This window comes from Dermacentor variabilis, unplaced genomic scaffold, assembly GCF_050947875.1.
Source record: "Dermacentor variabilis isolate Ectoservices unplaced genomic scaffold, ASM5094787v1 scaffold_14, whole genome shotgun sequence".
NCBI classification, from domain to species: domain Eukaryota; kingdom Metazoa; phylum Arthropoda; class Arachnida; order Ixodida; family Ixodidae; genus Dermacentor; species Dermacentor variabilis.
In genome coordinates, this window is record NW_027460302.1 from 15,995,419 (window position 1) to 16,020,236 (window position 24,818).

General features: G+C 48.3%; 2 protein-coding genes across 6 annotated transcripts in view; one reads left to right on the top strand and one right to left on the bottom strand.

Moving 5' to 3' along the window:
• The window catches only part of LOC142567822 (uncharacterized), a 91,897-nt gene that overhangs the window by 26,176 nt on the left and 40,903 nt on the right, over positions 1-24,818 (top strand). For 3 of the 4 annotated variants that reach the window (XR_012825245.1, XR_012825246.1, XR_012825244.1), the window contains exon 2: positions 6,551-6,770. Coding sequence is in view for 1 of the 4 variants with exons in the window: in XM_075677971.1 (XP_075534086.1) it covers positions 6,551-6,609 (59 nt within the window). In the remaining 3 variants the exon portion in view is untranslated. Of the gene's footprint in view, positions 1-6,550; positions 8,141-24,818 lie in introns of those variants that run through there. The other variant, XM_075677971.1, reaches the window with a different exon arrangement.
• LOC142567821 (multidrug resistance-associated protein 1-like) overlaps positions 19,615-24,818 on the bottom strand; it is a 211,265-nt gene continuing 206,061 nt past the window's right edge. For both annotated transcript variants that reach the window (XM_075677969.1, XM_075677970.1), the window contains exon 29: positions 19,615-20,036. In XM_075677969.1, coding sequence (XP_075534084.1) covers positions 19,925-20,036 — 112 coding nt within the window. In that variant the 3' untranslated portion in view covers positions 19,615-19,924. The remainder of the gene's footprint in view (positions 20,037-24,818) is intronic.

Genomic DNA, 24,818 nt, shown 5'->3' on the forward strand with positions numbered 1-24,818 from the left:
CGTCGAAGATCGTAAAGTAATAATTACGTTTGGCTTGCCTTAATATTTTGGCAAGATTGTTTCTGTAAGTCTTAAACATTTTTAGTGCATCTAAATCGCGATTTTTCAAGGACACCTGGTACAGCCTGTTTTTTGTACGTATCATATTGAAGTGGGACTTATTGTTATCCAAGGTTTACGTGCACGTTTTAGCTTCGTTTTTTCCTTGTAAGGAAAACATCGTTTATAGAGAGAGGAAAAAATTTCAATGAAACGCTCATATGCGGTATCAGCCGAAGAGCATGCAAGAACCTCGTTCCAACCATTCGTGACGAGTTCATCTCGGAATTGAGACAGTGCAACCGTGTTGATTTCCTTATATTGACGCGAAATAAGTTTGCACGTGTTGACACGGGACCCTTAAGGCGAGAACGACGAAGTTCGTGGTTGCGCGCGGGCTCTCCGCCAAACTCATCAAGGACATCATCATCATCATCTCTCCGAGGACCAGCCATCGCTAAATGCAGACGTTTTTTGCCAATCTGTATTTTGCCAAACTGTTTTAGTTGTAATAGCGGCGACATTTCTGGTGGACGTGCGGGGTACGGTCGATGGGTACGATCTCCGTAGCATACCCCAGACCTAAGCCCGGCGAGTAGTTCAGCCGAGCTTACCCCTGTGCACGTACGTGCCAGCCGACGTCTCCAGGGACTCCAGCCACAGCACGGTCTGCTACCAGAACGAACTAGAATGACGAACCAACCACCTCCTGCCACTCCTGCAGCATCGCACGTTGTCGTCAATCACATCCGGACGCCGAATCTGTTCCACGGAAGTGCTTCAGAGGACGCCGACGACTGGCTTTACCATTTTGACCGGGTTACCAACCTCAGCGACTGGAACCACGAGCGTAAGCTATGCTACGTGTACTTCGCTCTTGAGGATTCCGCGAAAACATGGTTTGAGAACCACGAGGCGACACTGACGTCATGGGAAGAATTTCGTAGGCAGTTCCTCAATGCCCTCGCCAGGGCGGACAGGAAGGAGAGGGCGGAGTTAGCGTTGGAGGCAAGAATTCAAGGCCCGAATGAGCGAGTGACGGTGTACGTAGAAGACATAAATCGGCTTTTCAGACGTGCGGACCCTTCTATGACTGAAACAAAGAAGGTGCGCCATCTCATGCGCGGCGTCAAAGAGGAAGTCTTTGCTGGCCTCATTCAAAATCCGCCGACGACACTTGCAGAGTTCCATGACAAAGCCACTACTATGGAAAAGGCCCTTCAACAGCGGGCCAGGCAATACAACTGCGACGCCGTGATTTCAAGGGAGCTCTCTGCCGTTACCCTCGGTAACGATGTTGGTGCCTTGCGAGAACTCATCAGGGCTGTCGTCAAGGAGGAACTGCAGAAGATGCAGACGACCACTGCCCCTGTGGGACAACTTTCCATTGCGGAAATGGTGCGCGCCGAGGTCTGACAGGCCGTCCATGTTCCTGGACAGTACGAGGCACCACAGCAGGGACCGCACGCCGAAATGAGTTACGCTGAAGCAGTACGCCGTCCGCCACCCTCAAGTGCATGCAGTATGGTACACCCCACTCAACAAATGGACGTAAGCTTCAGGCCGCCTCGCAGCCCACCGCACATCGCCGAAGCAAGGACTAGGAAGAGCGACGTCTGGCGCACCACAGACTACAAGCCCCTTTGTTTTCATTGTGGCGAAGCCGGACACATCTACAGAATGTGTCCTTATCGTCATGTGGGGCTCCGTGGATTCTCGCCGAATGCACCTCGTCCACGACCTGGTGAGCGGCCGCCGGAAATAGAGTTTCGTCGCAAATCGTCGCAATGTTGATCAGCGATGGCAGGAGCCCCGTTCGTCGTCTCCTGCTCATTACAGGTCACAATCACCAAGCCAAGCCTTTACTCGCGGCGCTCTGAGACGCCGCTCCTAGCCCGGCCGGTCGGGAAAACTGAGTTCAGCGACCTCCGGAGGTGAAGCCGCTGACGACGACCGTACGCAATATCCTCCACTACGACGACAACGACGAAAACAGAACGACGCAGACGTACAGACGGAGTCGAACACCTTACGAGAGGTAGTAACGTCGAACATTCCCGTCACCATAAACGACGAAGAAATAACGGCGTTAATAGACACTGGAGCGGACACCTCAGTTATGAGCATGGACCTTGCCTGCAAGCTGAAGAAAGTTTCTACCGAGTAGACTGGGTCGCAGATTCGAACTGCAGGAGGCCATCTGCTAACCCCGGTAGGAAGATGCACAGCGCGAGCGAGCATTCGTGGGTTTACGTACCTCGGAGATTTCGTTATCCTCCCAAGCTGTTCGAGGGACCTAATTCTGGGAATGGACTTTCTGCAGGCCAATGTAGCTCTGATTAACTTACAAAAGTCGCGTGTAACGTTTTCGACGGCGCAGGCCTTAGCAGGGAGCAGCACTGACGACACGTATGTCAACGCCTTGAGGATTGTTGACGAGAACATCACGGTGCCGCCAAGGAGCAGCGTATTGACCCTCGTCACCTGCGACGCATTCGATGGCTATGAGGGTATTGCCGAGGCAAATGTCCCGCTGCTGCTCGAAAGACACATCTGCATCGCCCGAGGCCTTGTTCGAATACAGCATAAGTGCTCGCAAGTTTTGTTGACAAACTTCAGCCATGAGTATCAGCACGTCCCTCAAGGTACAGCTGTGGCATTCCTGAACGACATTGCTGACTTCTCCGATATCGGCACGTTACAAGAGACTTCACCGGATGCAACAACTCACGCCAGCCTGAATACCCGCGTCCACATTAATGCTGACTTAGCAGATGTACAGAAGGATCAGCTGCTGGGCCTACTGACAGAATTCTCCGGCTGTTTTTCCACGGAATCCAAGGTCCAGCGGACTTCCGTTACGCAACAGCGGATCGTTACAGAGGAGTCGGCGCGGCCTGTTCGTCAGCATCTGTATCGCGTGTCACCTATGGAGCGGGAGGCGATTAAGCGTCAAGTTCAAGAAATGCTAAATGATGACGTCATCCAGCCGTCGACAAGTTCGGGGGCATCGCCTGTCGTACTAGTAAAAAAGAAAGACAACACACTCCGCTTCTGCGTTGACTACAGACGGCTTAACCGAGTCACCAAACGCGACGTTTATCCCCTGCCACGGATCGATGACGCTTTGGACCGTCTGCGTCATGCTCAGTTCTTTACTTCGTTAGACCTAAAGTCAGGCTACTGGCAAATCGAAGTGGACGAGCGTGACCGTGAAAAAACGCCTTCATGACTCCCGATGGGCTGTACAAATTTAAAGTGCTGCCTTTCGGTCACTGTTCCGCTCCTGCTACGTTCCAACGAATGATGGACACTGTACTCGTTGGACTAAAGTGGCAAACGTGTCTAGTGTACCTAGACGACGTTGTTGTGTTTTCCAGCACGTTCGATGAACATCTCGCCCGGCTACGAAGTGTCCTTACCGCAATACGCAAGGCCAACCTCACCATCAAGCCTGAAAAATGTTACTTTGGCTTCCAGGAACTCAAGTTTCTAGGCCACGTGGTCAGCTCCCAAGGAGTACGACCAGACCCAGAAAACTTCGCTGCCGTTGCCGAGTTTCCTCGTCCTAAAGACAAAAAGGCTGTTCAGCGGTTCCTTGGCCTCTGCGCTTACTACCGTCGTTTCGTTGAAGGCTTCTCAAGGATTGCTGAACCGCTCACGAGGCTGACGTGACAAGAGTGTCCTTTGCGTGGACGGAAGACCAAGAGCAGGCCTTCACCGAATTGCGTAAACGCCTTCAACCCGCTCCAGTGCTGGCGCATTTTGATGACACCGCGGCAACTGAAATGCACACCGACGCCAGCAACGTAGGACTCGGGGTCATTCTGGTTCAATGGCAAGATGGCGCAGAACGTGTAATTGCGTACGCGAGTCGTAGTTTGACAAAAGCAGAAGCTAATTATTCAACGACCGACAAAGAATGCTTAGCAGTCGTGTGGGCCATCAGCAAGTTCCGACCCTACTTATACGGCCGGCCATTTCGAGCGATCGGCGATCACCACTCGCTCTGCTCGCTTGCCAATCTACGAGACTCGTCAGGTCGCCTCGCTCGTTGGAGCATCCGCCTCCAGGAATACGACATAACTGTTGTCTACAGATCCGGCCATAAGCATAGCGACGCTGACTGCTTGTCACGTTCTCCTATTCCCTTGACATCCTCCGACTTGGAGCTAGATTTGCCGTTTCTTGGTGTCGTCGACGGGGTGCGCATGGCTGACTATCAACGTGCAGACTCTGAGCTGCTTCCAGTCATCCGATATCTCGAGGGAGCTGACGTTGTTGTCCCACGCCCACTTTCACGAGGATTGACGTCGTACTGCCTGCGAAACGATGTCCTGTACAAGAAAAATTTCGAGAACAGCCAGGAAACGTTCCTTCTCGTCGTTCCGACGGCACTGCGCGAGGAAGTTTTACAGGCGTGTCACGACGATCCCTGTGCCGGCCACTTAGGCTTCGCGAGGACATTAGCGCGCATACGGCAAAAATACTATTGGCCACACCTATTTTCGTCGGTTCAGCGCTATGTGCGAACATGCCGTGACTCTCAGAGGCGTAAAGTTCCACCCGTCAAGCCTGCCGGCCTCCTTCAGCCTTTGGATCCGCCTGCGGCGCCGTTCCAGCAAGTGGGAATGGACCTTCTTGGGCCGTTCCCCACGTCCTCCTTGCAAAATAAGTGGATAATCGTGGCAACTGACTATTTAACTCGCTGTGCGGAGACGGAAGCTGTGCCGCGGGGAACTGCTGCTGAAGTCGCCAGCTTCTTCGTCCACAACATCGTGCTTGGCCACGGTGCACCCGCTGTACTCATTACTGACCGCGGTGCAGCGTTTACAGCGGAGTTATTGCAACAAGTCGTCACTCTGACGCACACCGACCACCGAAAGACCACAGCCTATAATCCCCAAACTAACGGCTTTACAGAGCGCCTAAACAGAACATTAGCCGACATGCTCTCAATGTACATTGATGTGGAACACAAAACATGGGGTGAAATTTTGCCATACGTCACGTATGCTTACAATATCTCTGTGCAGGAGACCACCGAGTTTACACCATTCCAGCTTGCTTACGGACGTCGCATTACAACCCCCTTAGACGCCATGCTCCCGGTAGGCCACGGAACAACAAGGAATGACACCACTGAAGATTTCGTCGAGAAAGCCGAGGAATCTCGCCAGCTTGCTCGGAATCGCATCCGCACCCAGCAGAATACCGACGCCTACCGTTACAACCGGACCCGACGGAATGTCCAGTACTTACCAGGCGACCGCGTGTGGGTGTGGACACCTATCAGACACCGTGGGCTCTCAGAGAAATTGTTGCGCCGCTACTTCGGCCCCTATGAAGTTGTACGCCGCCTCAGTGATGTGAACTACGAGGTGGTGCCTCAAAGCTCCGATCCTGGTTAGAACCGATGCCGTCCCCGTGCTGAAGTCGTCCACGTAGTACGGATGAAGCCGTACTACGTATGCCAGGGCTAAGCAACCCTCACAAACCGCTTCAGCATTGCGTACATACCTGTATGTTTTTTTTTTGTCTTTTCATGTTGGGCACTCTTGCCCATAGTGCGCGCCCGCTGCCCTTGAAGCCATAGAGTTTCCTACAAAAATTACTAGAGGGAACTCTGGCGCTGCAGTCGTTGTCCTACCATGGGAATGATGGGAAGTACATGGATTTGTCTGATCTTCGTGCTTGTGGATTTAGACGTTCTTGTGGCTTTGTGTATTACGCCATATAAATCTTATTGTATATTTCAGCGCAATCTATATTCTTCGAAGTGCAGAAGACGCTGGGAACGCGTACAATTGCTATTAATTGCAACGATTGAGCTTGTGCAGGTGGCCAAATCGAAACGCGCCAAGCGTCTCAAGGCACTGGCATGCCCGCGATAAATTCATGAGGGCGTTTCATTCGCTTGTCGATACATGCGTCCGTGGCTTAATGGTTTCAATATCAGGCTTCTGTGCTAGAGTCCCTGTGTTCGGATCCTGCCATCGGGCACTATTAATTATGTTTAATTAATTATTTATTGCGCAATATACTGTTGAAAATGACGAGTTTACAAAGTCCCAAAGCCGTTTGAAGCCAAAAGGGCGAAGTTTAGGCAAAACCATGTACTTCCCATAATTCCCATGCTGGGACAACCGCTACCATTGCAGCTCCCGTAGACACTAGCGCCAGAGTTCCCTCTAGTAATTTTTGGAGGAAACTCTATGCTTGAAGCGACCGGGTCGGTCGCTTTTGAGAGGGGAGCAATGACGCGAAATAAGTTTGCACGTGTTGACACGGGACCCTTAAGACGAGAACGACGAAGTTCGTGGTTGCTTACTTGGTGGTTTGGCTGAGTTTTGGGTGGATTTGACCTAGTTATCTTACTTATCTTATTTTTGTAGGACTTATCCGTGATTGAAACAACGCTGATGTCTAAAAACTCTCCTGGGCAAGGGCCCAGCCCTTGGTGAGCCTCCCTTTCCCCTGATGATTTGCCTTTGCAATCTTTCTTCCGCAGCGGTGTTAGCAGCATCCCTGTCGCGCTGGTGCCCTCGAACGGTGGATTCATCCGGCTGAACAACCCACAAGCTGTTCAGGCCGAGCTCCAGGCCATGACTCGTCATTTCCAGATGATAAGCGATGTCCGACAATTTGGAAGAGGTGGGATAGTCTGTAGGTCATCAGATTCGACCTGTGTCGCAGACCTCCTAAAGTGTAAGACTTTCGCATCTGTACCGGTGAGTGCGTTTATTCCTCCTCATCTAGCATGCACTAAAGGCATTGTCCGGGGCGTAGGCTCTCGATTGAGCCCAACTGAGACTCTGGAGAAACTGTCTGATGCTGGCGTCATAGCTGTATACCGGTGTAACCGACTGGTAAACGGAGAAAAAGTTTCCACAGAATCAGTTATTGCTATGTTTGCTGGCATGTCCTGCACTTCTGAACTGAAAGTGTGGCCACTTATGTTTAGAGTGGAACCTCTCGCTTCCCGTCCACTTCAGTGTCGGAACTGTTGGCGTTTTGGCCATAGTGCAGGAGGCTGCAAATCAAATGGACGCTGTCGCGCCTGTGGTGACGGTCATTCTCCCAATGAGTGCACAGCCGAAGCCGAAACTTGCTGCATATGTGGAGGAAACCATGCGGCTGACAAAAAAAAATTATAGGGTTTTATGTGCCAAAACCACTTTCTGATTGTGAGGCACGCCGTAGTAGGAGACTCCGGGAATTTTGACCACCTGGGGTTCTTTAACGTGCACCTAAATCTAAGTACACGGGTGTTTTCGCCCCCATCGAAATGCGGCCGCCGTGGCCGGGATTCGATCCCGCGACCTCGTGCTCAGCAGCCTAACACCATAGCCACTGAGCAACCACGGCGGGTCATGCGGCTGACTATGGAAACTGCTCGGCTAGAGCTAACGAAATACAGGTACTCGAGGTAATTGACAGGCGACGATGTCAATTACCTCGATGTCAAGAAAAAGCAATGACAAAGGCTATGCAACATATTGTCACAAGTGTTACCGACTGTCTTCCTCAAGTGTTTACTGCGCAGGTGACACAGCTATTGCAAACAGCTGCAACACCAATCACCAAATCGATTGCTTGTGCTGCAGAACAGGTAGCCAGTTCAGTCCTAGTGTCGAGTACCACGTCGGACCCAACATTTCTTGGATCCGATCCTTGTTCTTCGCGTCAGTCGGACTCGCAGGTCAACATGGAAACAGGTCATGATACCAGGCCGCAACAGCAAACTGGGTCTCCAGTAACTGCTTCTTGTCCATATACCAAAAACAAAAAGGGTAATCCAATTTCTCATTCTGGCATTCAAGAAAGTTCATTGCGACGGTAGTCGCTGAAGTAACTATATCAATTACGTCATCACCATAGCTTCTTTAAAAGTGCTACAGTGGAACTGTCGTTCGCTGTTTTCTGCTTCAACAGACTTATATTGCTTAACAACTCATCTTAATCCTGATGTCATAATCTTACAAGAAACCTGGCTTACTCCTGAGAAAAATTTTCATTTTAAAGATTGTCGATATTTTCGATTAGATCGCTTTTCACAAGGAGGTGGCCTAATGATTTTGTTGTCATTTAATTCTGTCATAAGGCGAAAATAGCTTTCAAGTTAATGTGTCCGGAATGTGAAATTTTGGCAGTGGACCTTAGCATCCCAGGCTACCGTTCATTTTCGATTATATATGCTTATTTCCCTACTGGCGTGCACAGTGCATACCAATTGGATAGTGCGCTTGCCAGCTGCAAAAATGAAGTAATTCTTACTGGTGACTTCAACTCGCATCACGTGTCTTAGGGTTACAAAACAGATTCAGGTGGGACACGTCTGTGGAACTGGACCATAGATAAAAACCTTTCACGCCTTAATATCAGAGGACCTACATTTGTCCGCGGACAATCTCGCTCAGTGTCGGATTTGACGTTTTCTAGCACAAGTGTCACTGTGACATCTTGGACAACGATTGATTTCTGTACAAACAGTGATCATCTCCCGGTATACTTTGAAATTGCATGCCCTTTAACATCAATTGAACGACAAGGCAGAATATTTGTGAATTGCAAAACATTTAAAGACTGCCTGCGGTCCACCATTGCGTCACTAACTAATAGTAATGAAGAAGAAATTGGCTTGAATATTTGTTCAGCATTACAGACGTCCCGACAAAAGTCTGAATTTGTAATTCAGACAGCTAAGCGTTCCTCATCTAGTCCCTGGTGGAACAGCGAGTGCACACGAGTTTATAGAAGGAGGAAAGCTGCTTGGAAAAAACTTCTACATAATCAGAGCCCCCACAATTGGAAAGATTATCAATTTATTTCGGCAACCTTCAAACGTACTATTAAACATGCAAAAGATGAGTACGATAAGAACCATTTTGATTACCTATCTAAATCCAAAAACAAACGTGCTTTATTTAATTACCTTCGTTTTAGAAACAAACTCCCAATGAGCAATAATGTAGACTCAATCGTCTATACCTCACAGGAAATGCAGGAGTCCTTAGAACTACTGGTTAAAGGACTGGAGAGTCGGTTCGCAACGCGCCTTCGAACTTCTGTTTTTTCTCCTGCATTCTCGGGCTACAAGGAGATATCCTATTCGGAAGTAGCAAAGGTTATGTTACAGTTGCCAACTACAGCGCCTGGCCCGGACGGCATAACAAATGCAATGATAAAGATTTTCTTTCAGCAAGCTCCACGTGAGCTTCTGAAGTTGTTAAACTACTCTGTTAGTAACGCATGGATTCCACCAAGAATGGAAGATTGTCAAAATTATTCCGTTACTTAAGAAACAAGGGGCAGGGTATACTATCGACAATATCAGACCAATTGCGTTGACATCAAACATAATGAAACTTATAGAAAGAGTGCTTCTCGGACATATAATAGAGTTTATTGACGACAATCGATTGTTGAGTCCGTGTCAAATTGGATTTCGATCTGGCTATTCAATATGGCACGCGCATGTAGACCTTGAAAGTCGCATTAACATCGCCAGACAGAAAAAAACAATACGCGGCTCTAGTTACCTTAGATATACGCAAAGCCTATGACAGCATTGAACATACAATTTTAACGAATCGGTTACACAGCCATTGCTTTCCAGGCTATATTGTAGCATGGGTGCATGAATTTTTAAAAGACAGGGAGTTCTATTGTTTTCGAAGCGGCTATTCTTCCAGTAAATATAAGCAAACAAGAGGTGTGCCTCAGGGATCGGTACTTCACCAGTATTATTTAATATTTTACTCAGCAGAATCCCCGTTCACCCAGGTGTCAGTACATACGTTTATGCTGATGACATTGCCTTTTGTGGTGTGGCTAGCGACATATACACTCTTTACCAAATACTGCAGTCGTATCTAAGGGAACTGGAAGGCTGGCTGGATAGCTTACACTTAAACCTGAATGCTAATAAGTCTGCTATCCTTGTTTTTCCCGTTAAAGACCCAGTATACATATCGCTTAACTATCATCTCGAAGATATCCCACTAGTAGAGTTACTAAAATACCTTGGAGTTATTTACAACGGAAATCTTAACTGGCAGCCGCATATTGAATATATTGCGACAAAAGGAGTTCGTTCAATGGGCACTTTGCGCAAGTTGAGCAACCGAAGAACAGGTATGTGAAGAAAATCCCTCTTGACGGTACATAAGATGTATGTTCGTCCGGTGTCAGAATTTGGATGCGTTTTATTCTCAGGTGTTCCAGCATACAAGCTTCGGCCGCTAGTTTTGTTAGAACGAGAGGCGCTACGTCTGTGCTTAGGCCTCCCAAAATACGTTTCGAATGCCGCATTATACCTGGAGGCAAGAATCCCACCCATAATATGCCGATTTCACCTTCTGACAGTTCAGACTTTCCTAAGGCTATATGAATCCCCATTAAACCGCCTTCAAATTATTTTCCTCTCTGATCCAGAATTATTTTTTCCTGTTCATTGGCCCAGGTTTCATAGACCACAGATTATATGTGTGCAAACATTACTTGAACCACTAAATGTGCAAATTCGCGAGGTGCTTCATGATAATACGCATTCAAATTACCCAGAGATCAGGTTCGATGACATTTTCCCAAACCACGCGAAACTACTCCCTTACGGCATCTTAAACGCCATGTTGCAAGACCACCTAAGCAGCCTAGAAACAAACGTTTTCATTGCAACAGATGCCTCACAGTGCGAGGAAAAAGCTGGCATTGGAATATTTTGTCCTGCACTCGACTGGTCTTTTTCTTTAAGGTTGCCTGATTTTGTGCCTATTTTTCTGGCCGAGTTGTTAGCAGTAATCCTAGCTTTACGTAAATTAGACCCAATGATTACAACGGCTGCCATTCTGACTGACTCCCTTTCAGTATGCTCTTGCCTTACCGCTACTAATGAGTCACCCATGCTAAAACTCTTCCACTTACTAGTTCCAGCCCATGTGCAATGTGTTCACTTGATTTGGGTACCAGGGCATAAAGGTTTGTTTTTTAATGAAACTGCTGATTCACTGGCAAATGCATCACTATCCGGCCCTGTTCTTCCTATTCTACCAGTGACAGCACAGATCACGGCGGCAATATTTCGGATGCGATCAATAAGGTTAGCCTTATCAAACCCACATTTGACTGCTTCTCCAGAGTATAAGCACCTGGCATTTCCCTGGCATAGCGAATCCTGTGACACAAAGATGCTTGAGGTCTGCCTCACCAAATTACGCTGCCGCATACCCTCGCTGAATTTCTATTTGCACAGGTCGGGTTTGGTTCCCTCCCCCCTCTGTTCTTTTTGTAATGAGGAAGAGACGATACACCACTTTCTTCTATCTTGTCGCCGCTTTACTGCGGTGAGAAAAAGATGGTTAGAAATACCTTTTCGAAGAATTGGCCTGGACTTGACAGAACCTGCAATTCTCTCGTTCGGAGCGTCCACTTTGGGATTCAACCACAGGGATGCATGCTTCGCTGTCCGAACATTCCTTACGGAATCTAAACGAATGCCCTGCTAAATTCCATTCTTTTTGTTTTTACCTTTAAATTATTTATTACTCATTCAATATGACCTTCCTGATTTTATTTAACAGGTAATTCTGCGCTATTCAATGCTATTTCAATAGCTATTAGGAAATTTATGCTCCATAATAAATTCGAATAATCCACCCATTTCTTGGCCAATCCCCCCTCGTGGGTAGGAGCCACACGCATCACAGGCTACAACAACAACAACAATGACCAGCCATCGCTAAAAGCAGTCGTTTTTGCCAATCTGTATTTTGCCAAACTGTTTTAGTTGTAATAGCTGGGTGACAATATATTATTTTCGCTGTGATGTCTTTTGGCGTATCAGATGTGTCAGTGAATAAATAAATGGGCAAATGGTCGCTAAGGGTCACATTAATAGTACCAGAAAATAGATCAAGTGATAGGTTGGTAATGAAAAGGTCTTTAAGTGTTGCGCTGTTTGCAGTAATACGTGTAGGGGCGGTTATTATACTAGACAAAAAATGAGAATCGAGAAGTGCAGATAATTCACTTTGCTTAGTAGATTTAACCAACATATCGATGTTTAAGTCATCTCCTAAAATTAAAGTTTATTGATTTGCATCTGGAAGATAAAATGGAAAATGGCCTAAGCAGGTGAAATTTGTACGTTAGAAATCTGCGATGTCACTCCATAATAGCCAAAAAGTTAAATTTGTGTATTTTGATAACCTTATTTCCTGGAAGAGAAAATGACCCAAGCATGTGAAACTTGTAGAAATCTGCTATAGCCCTATTGAAACCGAAAACTCAACCTTGTCTATGTTGCCAACTTTATTTTCTGAAGGATAAAATGACCCAAGCATGTGAAACTTGTAGAAATCTGCTATGCCTCTATAGAAACCAAAAACTCAACTTTTTCTATATTTAACTTTATTTTCTGGAGGATAAAGTGGCCCAAGCATGTGAAATTGTACGTTAAAAATCTGCGCTGTCACTCTATAGAAAACACACTTAACTGCGTTCATTTTGAGAACTTTATCTTCTGGAAGAAAGTATGACCCAAGCATGCGACATTTCTAGGTTAGAAATCCGCGATGTCTCTCTATAGAAACCAAGAACTCAACTTTGCGTATTTTGATAACTTTATTTTGTGGAAGAAAAAATGACCCAAGCACGTGAAACTTGTAGGTTAGAAATCTGCGATGACCACTCCGTAGAAACCAAAATAGTCAACTTTGTCTATTTTGCTAACTTTATTTTCTGGAGTATAAACTTACCCAAGCATGTGAAATTGTACGTTAAAAATCTGCGATGTCACTCTATCGAAACCAAAAACTCAACTTTGTATTTGATTATTTTTTGGAAGAGAAAATGATCCAAACATGTGAAACTTGTAGGTTAGAAATCTGCGATGTCACTATATATAAACCGAAAACTCAAATTTGTGTATTTTGATAACCTGATGTTCTGGAAGAGAAAATGACCCAAGCATGTGATACTTGAAGAAATCTGCTATACCTCTCTACTGAAACCCGAAACACAACTTTGTCTATTTTGCTACCTTTATTTTCTGGATGATAAAATGACCCAAGCATGTGAAACTTGTACGTTTGAAATCTGCGATGTCACTGACGCTCAAGACCACGTGTTCACCTACGGAAGACGGGCTTTCATGACGAGGCCAGACCAGCCAGACGTGACAACGGCGCCGCCACTGGGATATATAAGCTACGCCGACGGGGACCTCATCATAGGGCATGGCGGGACATTCGTGAACGCAAAGATGAATGCGTTGCTCCTTTTTGTACAGGTCAAGCTGTGGACTGCGTCCATACCAGTGCGCGATGCATCGGATATCGCGACAACGATAGCCGACGCTCAAGACCACGTGTTCACCTACGGAAGACGGGCTTTCATGACGAGGCCAGACCAGCCAGACGTGACATCAGCGCCGACACTGGGATATATAAGCCACGCCGGTGGGGACCACATCATAGGGCACGGCCGGACCTTCGTGAACGCAACGATGAATGCGTTGCTCCTTTTCGTACAGGTCACGCTGTGGACTGCGTCCATACCAGTGTGCGATGCATCGGATATCGCAACGATAGCCGACGCTAAAGACCACGCGTTCACCTACGGAAGACGGGTTTTCATGACGAGCCAAGACCAGCCTGACGTGACAACGTGGCAACGAAATACGTGGCTATGGGCTGCATCATTTTCATTCATTGTTTATATATACATTTTTTATTATCTTTGTTGCATTCTTATTACCTTGTCAACTGTATTACCCCTCCTGCATGGGCCAGTATGTTGGCCTGCAGTATGAACAAATAAATAAATAATGGCAAGAGCTTGGTGGCGCAACACACCGCCCCGTTCCAAAGGGGACAGTCATAACATCCATCCATCCAGCCACCCACCCATTTATTTGGTTAGGCTTTGACTCGTTCAAAACCAGAAGCGATTTGGAAAACACCACAATGTTATCCATAACACTCCGTCGTCGAAGCGGCCTGAGCAAGCTAAAGCCGCTTACACAGTAATTTGCTACGAAGTGCATTTTACAAAAGCAACGCCACATTCAATTTGAAGCCGGAACCGCCGCCATGTTTCACGCAAACTCCGCAAAGCACGCAGAGACGCTAACGCTAAGTGTGAGAAATAGCGTGCGTACGCTATAGGTTGATTAGTGTTCTGCGCATGCGCAGCGACGACCCGCTATTTTATAGCATACGCAATGGTGCAGCGTACGCTAAACGAAAACTGCTTATTGTTTGGGGATAAGCCCCAAAGAGTGTAAACTTTGTTTAAGAGTTTCTTTAACGCTTCGAGCCCGGTACTTCCTACACTCTAAAAACAGTTGCACCCTTTGGGGTGTATATTTGCCACACGTTAATAATTGCCATCTGTCTTGCACGTATTTCCTTTCTTTAATGCTGCGATCTCGGCACTTCCAAGTCACGAACGGCATGCACGTTATCAGCATGACAGAGCATTCTCTGCGTGAAAGTAAAGAGCGCAGCCTTTTCAAGAAAGGAAACACAAGCAAGACGGATAATGATTATTGTGTGGCAAATATACACCCCAAAGGGTGTAACCGTTTTTAGAGAGTAGTCACGAACGGCTTGCACGTTATCTTGACACGGCATTCTCGACGGGAAAGCAGCCAGCTCCGAGTTTTCAAGAGAGGAAACCGCGAGCAAAGCAGATGACGCTTATTGTTGTGGGACAAGATAAGCCCGAAAGGGTGCAAACTTCTTTTAGAGTGTACGTGCATCGACCTTCTGTAGCGTCGACGCTTGGTTGACACCTTCCTTTTAGAGCGCATCTGTGGCGCCAGTCCATGCATTTCGCGGCGCGGTCGTCCCTCGCCGTAACCAATCCGCGCGCTGCTCTGGCTGTGTGCACTCCTGCTGCCATCTCTCGCGCGCGGCGCGAGTCTTTCTCTCCCCTTGTCCTCCACAGCCGGACCACGTGTTCTCACCTATCCTCATGCCCCCTTCCTCTGCGCAGCGCCGTTGCGGTGACTCGCCGCTGCCGTCCACTCTGCTCTCGCCGTCCCTTCTCCCGCTGTGACGGCACTGCCGCGGTGCCGGCGGCCGGCACTCCTTGCCGCCTCGCGCGTGATCCACGGCCCTCTGCTCCTCCGTCTACGCGTCGCGTGGCTGTACGGCTCTCAGCCGTCTCTCGCTTCCCCGTTTGCGGGGCGAGTTCCTGAGTGGCATTTGTCGCCTGTAGCAGTGCTTACGCCTGGCTGTCCATCTCCCGCCTCCACCCTTGCCCTATACCTCCCCTTATCTGGCGCAGTGCCGTTGCGGTGACTGGAACGACAGTTATAGCATTTCGTCCCCTTACTTCTACTTCCCACCCCAAACTTTGTGCGGAGAGAGGGAAATGGTTCTTGTGGGGAAAGGAGGAAAGGCTAGCACTATCTTCTGCAACCCATGCAGAAGTTTACTCCCATCTCCCCCACCCTGCTGGCGCTGAGCCAGCAGAGTGGGGTAGATGGGAGCATAGGAGGGAGAGGGCAGGAGGGAGAAAGGTAGAGGGTCGTCCTAGTAGCATCAGAGCAGCCCGGCCGGGAGTGCCCAGTGGGCTTGACCGGAGGAGTAGGCTGGTGATAGACCGTATAGGAGGTGGCCCGGCAGAAGCGAAGTAGTGGCGGATCAGGAAGCCCGAGATGGTGGGATGGCCGTTAGGCTATCCGTCTTTGTAGAATTTTCCTATAGTGTCGCCGAGAGCCCCGACGAGTCGATGTACTCGAAGACACTTAGGAAGGCTGGTAGCTGATTACGACAGGGGAAGAGGATATCTTCCTGTCGTGAACATGGGAGCCCCAGGCGGTGGAACTCATGCAGAAGTCGACCGCGGGGCTGCAGGTGAGCAGGTCAGGCCAGCAAGAGGTGCTCCAGAGTCTCTGGTTCACCGCAGGTGGCACAGGCTGGCGAGGTGGATGAGGATAGCAATAGGGGCTTGTTGGTACGGCATATCTTATTTTGTTATAGCGCAGGCTTGACACGGACAACAGAAGGCACATCTGACACACACAGCGCTATGTGTCACATGTGCCTTCTGTTGTGCGTGTCAAGCTTGCGCTATAACAAAATAAGATATACCGAGGTGGCTTTCCCAAGGCGGTGCCGGTGGGCTGCCGTCCAGTGGCAGCCAACTTGCAGTCGGAGCAGCAACGAGGCATCCCTTCATGGGAGGCCGTGCTGTGTAAGAGGCCGTGGAAGCCGACCCAGGGATACCCGTCTGTCCGGCTGGCAGGCGATGATGTGCCGGCGCAGCCTGTGTCTCGAGTAGTCTGCGGCTCTTACAGCAGGGCTGAGGGGGACGCTTGAGTGGTGGGCACTCTTTGCAAGAGTGTCTGCCTCTTCATTGCCCGGGATCCCCACGTGTGCCGATAGCCAATGCAGGGATAGTGAGCATCCTGAAGGGCCGTCAGTCTTCAAGAGAGCAGGGCAATCCCAAGGCTAGCCCTGTCAGGGCTTTGCAGGCAGAGCAGCGCCGCCTTTGAATCGCAGAAGATGGCTGCCGGGGTCGCTGATAGCTCCTCTGCCAGTAGGTCCACAGCAAGGTGGAGTTCTGCTAGCTCGGCTGCGGTAGAGCTTGCATGTCCCGGGAGACGGCACAGTTTGCTCTTTTGTGGGGTCGGTGCAACGCAGGCTGCAGTGGATGAGCCCGTCTCGGCTGTCACGGATCCATCGATGAAGATGTGAAGGTGGTCCCGAAGTCCCTCTTGGGGGAGAGAGGCTGCCGTCTGCTGTAGAGCACATGTTAGAAACCTTGTGCGGATACATTGACGCCTGTGTGTGAGAGAATGATTGTGTGACCTCTACTCAGTACCCTTGTTCTCTAGCAGTTTCCTCGTCCCACCTCAGAAGAACCATTCAATAGTAATTTATAATCTCCCCACCGCCTCTCCGGGGATGTGACCCACTAGAATATGGCGCGATGGCGCGTCGCCGGGCCGGAGTGCCGGCTCGATAGCAACGGATCACGGTGGAGGCTGCCCAATCCGAAACGCAGAACAGCCACCGTGCAGCACTGCGCGTTCTGTACGCGGTTGCCTGTTGAAATAAGGCAGCAGCTGCGCTCAAAGATTGCATTACCATGAAGCGTAATCGTCGGCCAATTTTTTACACGCTTAAACAAATGTTCACCCTTTAGGTCGAATCTTGCCATAAAATAATCGTCATCTGTCTTGCTTGCGTTTCCTTTCTTGAAAAGACAGCGCTCGCTACTTTCCTGCGGAGAATACTCTGTCGTGCTTATAACGCGCATGCCATTCGTGACTCGGAAGTACCGAGCTCGCAGCGTTGAAGAAATTAAATACGGACAAGACAGATGATGGTTATTGTGTGGCAAGATGTGACCCAAAGGGTGTAATTTTGCCTAAAGGTGCACCCTGCGGACGTCACTTGAAGCACCCTGTTGACTAGCGAAAGAAGTACTGGAAAGTCCATGAAAGAAGCACGGTTTGCATTTGTAGCACTGCCGCATTACCCCAGATATACTGACGGGATTCTCTACACGTCGCGTTCGTTTCTTTGCTACTCGAGTCTCTAACCTATTTTACACATTTCAGAGTACGATGTTGGTGCGTAGTACGATTTGGTGCATAGCTAATGAAGGATTTGAAGCGCAAGGTTAAAATTACCGGACGAAGTAGGACAGAAACAGCGCCAAGCTTAGTTTATTCCAGGAGCACCCAGAAAAAAAATGTCGGAGGTTGTTTAGGGACTCTTTAAGCCTTCAGACCGGTACGTCGCAGAGGATCTTAAAAGTCAAAAGCACCTCTCGCATGCGCGAACAGAAGACGGAAGCCAGAAGCGGCACGAAAGGTAAACGTTGTTATTCCACATTTTCACAGGATATGTATGAATGCGTAAGCATTTCTATGCCTAAATAAATTATGGCGTTTTACGTGCCAAAACCACTTCCTGATTATGAGGCACGCCGTAGTGGAGGACTCTGGAAATTTTTACAACCTGGCGTTCTTTAACGTGCACCTATACACGGGTGTTTTCGCTTCCATCGAAATGCGACCGCCGTGGCCGGTATTTGATCCCGCCACCTCGTGCTCAGCAGCCGAACACCATAGCCACTGAGCAACCACGGCTGGTCATTTCTATGCTTAACCAAGGAGAAAAACCGTCCCTCCTTCCGATCGCTTTCAAGGTAGCGGCCACAACAGTGAGCGAATTCGCCGTCGTGCTGCCTCTCGCTTCAACGCGAGCTACGCGGCGAGAACACAGAGCACACGAGGCTGTCAGTAGTCAGCGCTCTGTCGCCACTTGCGACACGCGCCAGACGTAGCCGGAGTGCTATTGATCACGGTTTATAACGGTTCGACGCCCATGGATAAGGCGCTAAAGAGCGATAGCAGCTTATAGTGATCGGGAGGTCATCACACCTGGCGCCGCCCCCTGCAGTAGTTTGCTCGAGTCATCAATTCACCTTGGGCCACCATCGACAGCAGTTCGTGTCGCCACAGTGCTGTCGTTTGTACTGGTTAGATCAAGTCTCATAACACTGATAATGGCACCGGGTTGCGTGGAAATGAGCAAGTGGCACAAATACGCAGACTTGGACAACTCCAAGGACTTTCCACGTAAATTTTTACGGTGGTGTAGTTCTCTCCGCCTGCCTTACAATGTCTTAGTGACTGTCCTAGCGAGCGGCGACCGATGCCGAGCTGTCTGTTCTAGCTGCAACGTAGCGTCTGCTCGAAGGGCGAGATGTCAACACAAATCAGTGATGCCTCATCCTGGCATTTCAATTATGGGTGCGCATAAGAGCCATTTCGTCTGGTGCACTCAGTGGTGCAAAGCGCCAGAAAAGACGTTTTTACGAAGGACAAAACATACATCTTTGCTGCATGAAGTCTTGGAGCCATCACTTAGTATGCGTGGCAGCTTTTTCCAAATCAGGTGAGACATGTAGCTAATTAAGCAAGAAGCAGAAGTTTCAAGTACGAGTAACATTTCGCATGGTTGGATTGCACAATGCACCAGCAATATATATAACGAGTGGCACGTCAACTCTTGGCTGTTACATTTGTTTCAACTTCAGCTTTACCAGTTGAAAGCTCCATGCCCTGTTTTATATTGTTGCAATGACAGAACCACGAAAGCAAATTTGAGCTGTAGTCATACCGAGTAGAAAGCGAAAAGAAACACTGCCGGACGCTTGTGCGCTGAGGTGACTATGACCTTACATTCGATGTTCTAAACGTCTACTTGCCAGATAAGAGGCAATAAAAATGAACAGGTCAATCACAGGTGCTGGTGGCGGCGAAGGAGCCTCCTGCCTGCAAAAATTTTAGCACCGTTTATGAGAAGTGACCACCGCGCAGTCAATGCACGTTTCAATGTTCAGGACATTAGCGGGTGAGTCGGAGATATTGCTGTCCATCGTCCGACTTCGCCTACAACATGTCGATTAAAGCTCCTGCCCCGCCTACGAAGTCAGTGTGAGCGTTGTAAATTCTGCCTACCGACAGGCACACCAGCTGGGTTCTTGGGCTGTACTAGTTGTGTCCTCCAAAATCGCGTCACCATGTCGCGATGTTAGAGCAGTGAGTTCACTACACCATTTCAGAGTTTATTACAAATGTTCCAGCATCAATATGAACTCGAAGCCCCTTCAAAACCTTGTCAGTGACTTATACGGGCAAATAAATATCCAGTCGGTTTCATTAACTTTTTTTTTTATTTTCTTTACCTCTGAGCAGGTGCACAATTAACATAGGCTTATTCATATTTCAATTTAAAGCTGAAGCAATGTAAACAGGGCTATTTTTCTCAGGCTACATAAAACTAACTACTGAGGTCGAACACATTGGCAATAGCCATGAGTAAAACACAATCCTTGGGAAACAGTGTGCACAAGGCTAGACAAGGTTGGCATCCTTAGCCAACTGGTAGAAGACCGAGGTCTCCTGCTTCAGCAGGTCACGCGGCGCATCGAACTCCACGATGTGTCCACGGTCCAGGACCATGATCCTGCAAAACGACGATGGAGCGTTACACGTGCGCACTCAACGCCAAATTGTTACCCTAACACGAGATCTCGGAGCTACCGTTGTGGCAATTTCACGGACTACAAATTCAAGCCACCGTTGTGGTTGCGAGACAAGTACCAATCACCAGAAGCTCCCACTCGAAGCGAGAGCACTTTTGCAGTGCTCAGAAAAGAAGCTGACTCTCACCATTGAGAGTCAGCTTCAGATGTTTAGATGTTCGTTGCATCACTGCAACGGCAGGGCCGAGGAACGCCTGCTGGCGGCAGACGGCGCGCCGCGTAGGAGCGGAATCCGGCACCGAAAATTTTACAGCGAGGCTGTTCGCCTCTATATATATAAAAAGATATATATAGTTGGGAATTTTTCGTGACTTGCTCAACCAAAAAAAAAAGGAAGACGGCAACTGGAGAAGGAGCTTGTGTTTTTAGTTTTCGCGTATCAAAATTACGGTTTTTCGTATATTCGAATTACAAACCGATGCTCTAATGTATGTAGGTCGTAAGTATTGCGACAGCAATTACATGGACACTCCAGGCGCGTTTCTGCCGTCGGCGTCGCCTTGAGGCTCCTCGAGTTGGTTTGAATCCATGAAAGAACGCGCAAGCGCGGCTGAACAAGGACGTAGAAAGGAACTGACACGCAGAGACAGCGCCGTCTGTGTGTGCCTGTTTCTTTCTGCGCCCACGTTCAGCCGCGCTTACGCATTTTATTATGGATTCAAACCATCTAGCCAGCCAACGTGCTTTAACTAAATTAACAAGCACAGTGTCACGCGCGCACAGGTAAACACATCTCGCTCGATGAGCGCGGATACTCGCTGTCGAAATGCTGGAGTGAGGAATCGCGACAGCAGCAGCGATAGAATTGGCCTTACTTCGTGCCTCTCTCGCTTCAACGCGCGCTAAGCGGCGAGAAACACGAAGCTACGAGGCTTCGGCACGCCTGGACTGCACTCGTCGCAGATCGCTTTCAAGACAGCCGCGCGCCGAAGCCGCCGGGACGCCTCGCGCACGACGGCCCGCTTCTTCCCCGCCCGTGGGTGCGCGAGATTGAGCCGCCATCGTGGGCTCACCTTTGCGCGATTTGACCACACGACACGCGATTCTACTGCCCACCGACCCCATGCGGAACATCACGGCGGCGGTAGAAATGTCCAAACATTTGCCACCACAATAAAATGCAAGAAGAAAAATACGGAACAAATAGAAAGTTAAGCGATCCAAAAACAACTGCCCCAGACAGTCGTACCTCAAATCTTAGTAGCCGGAACGACATTGCCTTTAAGGAAGCAGATAACGGTGGAAGTATAGTTATCTGGCCAGCAGATAACAAGCACGAGGCTTACGAACAGCTGAAATACCTTAAACCGTAAATTGAACAACGATACCACATGACCATACACAATGACAATTACCAACAGGCTGAAATCACCTTTTGCTGGTCAAGTGATAACACCGTCAGAACTAAATTTGCTAAAACCAACCAAACTGCAGGATCCTTGCTGCTAATATCACAGTGCTAATATCCTTCTACCTCTTTCCGAAAATTCATAATATTCCACCCACTGAATTATATACCGTTAATACCCCAGAGCGTCCGATAATATCAAATAAAACGCCAACAGAGAGCCTCTCCACATTTCTTAGCCACTTCCTCGGTGATTTACCAAAAACACTTCTGTCATTTGTACAACATACTCCCACCTACTGTGAATTATGGAAAACATTAATTCTAAAGGCACAATATCGCAATACACAATTCTCGCAACACTAGACGTCACGGCCCTGCGAACCAACATTCCAATCCCTGACTGTATCTTTGATAAAAGAAATGCTGTGCAATTTCCACAACACTATTTACGCCTACTTGTCCCGTTAACTCCTTACGTCAAACTCTACTTCTAACATACGACTACTTTGAGTTTGAGGACAATTACCACCTACAAGTACATGGGGCAAGTATGCGTACACCTTTTGCACCAGCCTATAGGCGAACATACTTATTGGCACTCGAGAAGATTTCCTATTTCTCTGCACAGACAAGTCCCACACCTACCTAGGATACATAGACGACATATTTATAATGTGGGGACGTGGTGAGGACAGTCCAGAAAAATCTTTAACATCCCTCAATTCTCTTGATCCAACAATAAAATTCACACCGAAATTTTCAACTGAGCGCATAACCTTTCTAGACAATATATATTGACACCGGGACATTAAAGCAGCGCTGTATAAAACACCCCCCCCCCCTTGAACCTAGAATAAACAAATCATCCCAGACATCGCAAAAAATGTATATTTAAAGGTGAAGCCACACGACCGTGGCATTTGCGTTGAAAACCAAGACTGTAGATAGACTCGAACCCATAAAGAAACCTTTTCAAACAGGAACCACCCGAACAGTGCCCTTCAAAAAGCAAACACGGATACAACCAAATTTGCGCGAGCCGAGATTACCAAACCCGGCCTATGATCACAAGGGCAACGCCTCTTCTTATAACAACTAAATTCTCAAACACAGTCTCCGGATGTGAACGTTCTCTTTGTAAGCACTGCCCGATTTTCGCGAGCAACCATAAAGATCTTTCCCGACCCGCCCAGAGTAGCGCACAGACGCAACATTAACTTCAAGGACACATGCCAAACTAAGGACAAGGACGATGACAACATGCGGTCCCTCTGGCGGCCCGAGGTGCTCTAAATCCAAGCATATAAATTGACCACTACACTAAAATGTGCAGCGTCGCATTACCTTCACAGCGTAACTCGGAGTTTCATTTACACATCAATTAATGTAGTAAAATGCTGATGCGGCGGAATGTATACTGAACAAATGGTGATGGTTTTGTGAGCTAAAATGGTGACAGCAACAGCTTCTGTGTGACTTAATGGGAACCTCTGGCTGCAAAACCACCCTGCAGTGCGATGGCTACACCACCTGACAGCCGGTTCGTCTGAGTACGGTCGCGCCGTACAACGGTGAAACCTTTTCAAATATTTGTTTTTCACCTAGCTTTGTTTCCTGTAAGCACAAGGCCACAGCGGAGAAGTTAAATAACAGGTCCTCAATGTCACCTAAGTTATGTAAGAGACCTCTACAATTCCAATGGTCAATAAAAGCCATTATGAAACAGAAACGTAAAAATGATATTAACGAGCGAATAGGAGATAAAGATGTTAGGTGACAGATCTAAAAAAGGCAGATACAAAGGAGCGATAACCTTCAGGTTACGGCTTTCTTATTTTGAGTGGTTATTTAGACTGTCCCTCTTTCCACGCTCGGGAAAGCGCTTGTCCTTCGGTGTCGATGACACCGCGATTTTTGCGTCGACCTCCATCGCTCTCTGAGGCGCTGGAGGACCGAGAGTTGAGCGCCGCGACAAGTGTCTCAGGCCTTGGGGTTCGCTTGATTTTAGGGCCCTGTGGAACTGGTGTCTGCAGGCCCTTCGAAAAGGATGGAGCAGCATTGGCTGCTTCCACCGCGGGGGCGGGAGGGGTCACTGCGGCACCACTGCGCGTGGGCTCGGAGGACTCCTGAGGCATCTGTGACGCTGCGCCCACCTGCGTCACATCGGCATAACTTCTTCGCGGAAGGTACGATAGCCGCCTTCTGGCTTCAAAGAATGAATGTTTCTTTCACAGTCAGAGCAATTACTTCCTTTTCCTTTTTTTCCAGCATGGGAAATACCGCGAGTAAGCTAGATGGTCTCCTTTGCAGTTAATACAATATGAGGAAGAAGCGCAGTTTGCAGATTGATATCATTGGAGCTGAATTTAGCACAGGTTGTTTGGCCTCGGCATGCATGTGAAGCATGTCCGAACCTTTGGCACTTGAAACCCCGTCTTGGGCTCGGTACATATGGCCTGACATTTACTTTTACGTACCCTGCATCTCACGTACTCATGTACGGGACAGAAACCTGGAGCCTTACGAAAAGGGTTCTACTCAAATTGAGGACGACCCAACGAGCTATATATAATGGAAAGAAGAATGATGGATGTAACGTTAAGGGATAAGAAAAGATCAGAATGGGTGAGGGAACAAACGCGAGTTGATGACATCTTAGTTGAAATCAAGAAAAAGAAATGGGCGGGGGCAGGACATGTAATGAGGAAAGATAACCGACGGTCATCATGGGTTACGGACTGCATTCCAAGGGAAGGGAAGCGTAGCAGGGGGCGGCAGAAAGTTAGGTGGGCGGATGAGATTAAGAAGTTTGCAGGGGCAACATGGCCACAATTAGCACACGACCGGGGTAGTTGGTGAAGTATGGGAGAGGTCTTCGCCCTGCAGTGGGCGTAACCAGGCTGCTGCTGCTGGTGGTGATGATCCTGCATCCAGAGAGGTAGGCATTACGCTTGTTCCAAATGTATGACATGTCTTGTTCGGATTTTTTGGTCATTTCTGCCGATGAAAATTCTTTGTACGTTTGTCACATTTTGCTCCTGGAAACGCTCAAGGAGTTCTTCATCGTTCAGGCCAATAATGTCTTCCTCTGATATCACACTCCGGCTTGTATTCAGTGTTCTATGTGGTGAAATTGTCACTGTCGTGTCGCCAATACGAGAGCTCAATACGAGAGCAATGTTCCGAGAGCTTCTGCGCTTGATCTTTGTCGTTTAGTTCTAGGAGGAGGTCCCCGTTAGACATTTTTCAATCTTTATGTGTCAGTCCAATTTTGTCTTTCAGACGCTTGGCCACGAGAAATGGAGAGAGCTTTCTTACTGGTAGATTATTTTCACCGTGGACGACATGGTAT